Raw genomic sequence first — 4,082 nt, 5'->3', positions numbered from 1 at the left:
TGCACTCCAGCCTGGGTGACAGAGCCAGAGTCTGCTTCAGGAAAAAAAAAAAAGATGAAATTTTTGTCAGAAATCTATATCAACTGCCTGACTTAATAGTAAAACGATAGAACGATCCCATACGAGGATGGAAACGAGGTTATGATGCTAATTTATATTTTGCTGAAAGGTTTAGCCGAGGAACTAAAAGAATACATATATAATGAGGTATTAAAATTGTTAAGAAATAATTCAAATTTAGCATAGACAATCTAAGCGTGTAAAATGATGAATTATTACACCCAGAAAGTTCAGTAAGTTCGCCACACAAGATATCAACATTGGGAAACTCAGTACCTTTCTTCTACCCCAATAATAATTTAGATTATGTAATGGAAAAAAGGATTGCTTATAATACATAAAATAAAGCTAAAGAGGTATAAGTCCTATTTGATATGTCATATTTATGAATAGGAAGGCTTATCATAAAGATATTAAATCTCCCCAAACTGAAAACTAAATTTATTGTAATGCAATCAAAGTCAGATAAGATTTTATTTATTTATTTTTTTTGAGATGGAGTTTCACTTTTTTACCCAGGCTGGAGTTAAGTGGTGCAATCTCGGCTCACTGCAACCTCCACCCCTGGGTTCAAGAGATTATCCTGCCTCAGGCTCCTGAGTAGCTGGGATTACAGGTGTGCACGAACACACCGGCTAATTTTTGTGTTTTTGTAGAGACAGGGTTTCACCATGTTGGTCAGGCTGGTCTCAAACTCCTGGCCTCAGGTGATCCTCCCGCCTTGGTATCCCAAAGTGCTGGGATTACAGGTGTGAGCCACTGCACCTGGCCTTATTTTTTACACTTATTTATTTTAGAGACAAAGTCTAGCTCTGTCCCCCAGGCCGGAGTGCTGTAGCATCATCATGACTCACTGCAGCCTCGAAATCCTGGGCTCAAGTGATCCTCCCACCTCACCCTCCTGAGTAACTGAGACTACAGGCATGTGCCACCACGCCTGGCTAATTTTGAAAAATTTTGTAGAAAACAGTTATTGACTTGCTGCCCAGGCTGGTCTCAAAGTCCTGGGCTCAAGCCATCCTCCTCTCTCAGCTTCTTAAAGCACTGAAATTACAGGCACAAACTACTGTGCCTGGCCTCATTTTGTGTTTACCTGGTGCTAAATACCAATTGGATGCTCGAGAGTGAAATTCAGGTTGGATGAAGTCTGCGAGCTGAAGTAGAGGAGGCTGGCTGGCTTTCCGAGGCCTGTAGCAGAAGATGACACTGGGTCTGCCTGCTTATGTTGACATGGGCCATCCTAACCTGACATGGCTTTGCAGCTGAATGTGATAGGCCTGGCCTGGGCTGGATCTGGAGAAGGACAGTGACAGCTAACCCTCTAGATCCACTAACATGACAAACAACTAGGCATCATCCTGTCTCCAGGCATCCCCATAACCCAGAGCATTGTCCCACAAACACACGGGATCTGCCCAGACACCCAGGCCCACAGAGGAGACAAACTCAGCATCACAACAGTTACAATTAAGGTGGACTAGGGCCTTTGTTGTTTCCTTCTATTATTATTTCCTATAAACCACCCAACAAGATGGTTGTCTCTGTTGGGCATGAACTTGAAGCTGTAATCCCAGATGTGCAAGAAATAGAACTCTATTCTCCTGCATCTGCACTGGTTCGGGTGGATTGGGCTGTGGAAACAGGCCAAACATGTCATTTGTCGACATGGTAGCCTATTTTCTGCTTGACCACATGAGGCAGTTGGGGGAAGGGATACTGTTCCCAGAATGATTCAGGGACCCAGGTTAATGGGGGCTTTGCCATGTCTACAATGTGTGGCCTTCTAAATCATCACATGGGTATCACTTGTCCCGTTGGCCAGGAGAGGAGGAGTTTAGAGGAGTGTCCCAGGAGACATTGAAAAGCCAGGTTTGTTTGTGGTACATGTCAGTTCTGCTCACATTCCACAGGACCAAAGCACATTTCATGGCTGCAGAGGGGAACCTCTGAGATGTGGCCAGGCAATGTTCCCAGGACAAAGAGGTGATGGGCTCTGGGGGACAGTGAGCTGTCTCTTCCCCAACAGCTCCATTTAATTTCTACTGAGAATCCCCATTCTCCATGGTGGTGGGAACTTAGTTCTGCTAAATATTGTGCTAAATATTAATCTGGTTCTGAACTTGGGGTTGTCCATGAAGCTTGGGCATCAGAAGCAGCCCCTGGGTATCTGTGGCCCACAGTGTCAGTCTAGATCTCTGTTTTGATTCATGCAGGATGGTTCCCTGCTTATCCCTAGTTTTCCTCTATAGTTCTCTCTCCACCTGACACTTGGGATTCCTGTGGAACCCACCTTCTTCTCACTAGGCTGGGCCATGGGGTATCCTCCTTGGCTGTCTGAGGTCATTTCTTTGTAAATGTCTACACCATGTAGCATATCTTCTTTGAGAACTTGGAGGCTTTCTAGGCCTTATCTGTGAGGAGGGAATACAGATAACAGCTGGGGTCTCTGACACCCCTCTTCCTCAGATGCAGGTTCCAGGAACCTTATGGATATACTATTATCTAATCTCTCTCCACATTCCCTTTTCCATGAATGGCGAACAAATGCCTTCCTGGAGTGGGGGAGAGGTGGTCTTCATCAGCTAGTCTGCTAAAGCTATTTGCATTTCTTGGGGACTTTCCATTCTTCCCCTAAGAGCTTGACATTTGGATGTCAGAAGCTGGAAGAGGTTTCTGTTTTCTTATTGCTGCTCTGAGACACTAGACATCTCCAATCCCAGTTCAAATGAGAAGACTCCTAGAGAATAAACGTCAATTCAGATTTCTAAATATCATCCACATATTGGCAATTAGGCCTGCTTTACAGACAAAGGAACTATGCTCAAGAAAAGTATCTGTTCAGGGCTATACAGTTTTTCAGTGTCAGAGGTAAGTTTTTAACCCCCATCTGCCTGAATTCTGTGTCTGTGGGCTTCCGCATTGGGACATTCTGATTTTCACAGTCTAGGAAACAGCTTCAGGGAAACACAGACACTGGTCACTGACCCAGAAACAGAAAACAATCGTGAGCATGTTGACACACACACACACACACACACACACACACACACACACCACAGGAAACCAGAATATTCTATTCCAGTTTTTTGGTTTAAAGATTCCTCTGAAAAAACAACCCAGTGTCAAGGAGTTAAAGGGATCTAGGGCATGAAGTGTGGACCCCTAGGGTGGATGAAGACAGCTCTGGAGCTGAGTGAGTTGAAGTAGCACAGGCAGGTGGTCTGGGTGTTCCCGGGTTGGTGGGTTTCTTGAATGTTGAGTTTCTTGGTTGGAGGATTTCTTGGCTAGATGTCTCAGCGGTTGAGTTTCTTGCTCAATGGCTGACTTGGCTGGCTAGTGTTTTGGTGAGTGGCTCGGTTGGGGAGCGGACCCCTGGGTTGCTATGCCTAGCCTTCATTAATATAGGACCAAGCCATAAATGAGGCCTAGGCCGATCATTACTGCAAACGCACTGAGCCAACCAGTTCGGCCTGAGTTGGTGTAAGCCTCTTCCCATTCGCTGTTCTTGTTGGCCTTCATAGTCTGTAGGGGTGGAAGCACAGATGTGGGTTTCTGTGTCGAGGAACCCCGGGGAGAATGGTTGGAGACCTGCAGTCACTGAGGGAAAGCCCCTGTGCAGGTCCCAGGACAGGAGCAGATGCAGGGACCAAATGGAGGACACGGCAGGCTGGGTGCAGTGGCTCATGCCTGTAATCTCAGCACTTCGGGAGGCCGAGGTGAGTGGATCACCTGAGGTCAGAAGTTCAAGACCAGCCTGGCCAACATGGCAAAACCCGTCTCAACTAAAAATACAAAAATGAGCCAGGCGCTGTGGCCCGTGCCTGTAATCCCAGCTACTTGGGAGGCTGAGGCAGGAGAATCGCTGGAACCAGGGAGGCAGAGATTGCAGTGAGCCGAGATTGCACCACTGCACTCCAGCCTGGGGGACAGAGTGAGACTGGGTCTCAAAGGAAAAAAATAAATAAATAAATAAAGGACAGGGGCTATGACTTGGGCCTGGTAAGAGAAGTACAAAGTTCTTT

General features: G+C 46.3%; 1 protein-coding gene across 1 annotated transcript in view; it reads right to left on the bottom strand.

Moving 5' to 3' along the window:
* The window catches only part of HAUS5 (HAUS augmin-like complex, subunit 5), a 50,980-nt gene extending 47,401 nt beyond the window's left edge, over positions 1–3,579 (bottom strand). The window contains exon 1 of the mRNA XM_011948946.1: positions 3,509–3,579. Within this exon, the coding sequence (XP_011804336.1) occupies positions 3,509–3,579 (71 nt within the window). The remainder of the gene's footprint in view (positions 1–3,508) is intronic.
* Positions 3,580–4,082: the final 503 nt, after the last annotated feature.

This window comes from Colobus angolensis, unplaced genomic scaffold (assembly GCF_000951035.1).
Source record: "Colobus angolensis palliatus isolate OR3802 unplaced genomic scaffold, Cang.pa_1.0 Scaffold107, whole genome shotgun sequence".
Classification (NCBI taxonomy): Eukaryota; Metazoa; Chordata; class Mammalia; order Primates; family Cercopithecidae; genus Colobus; species Colobus angolensis.
The sequence above is the reverse complement of the archived record's forward strand: the minus strand, read 5'-3'. Positions and strand labels throughout refer to the sequence as shown.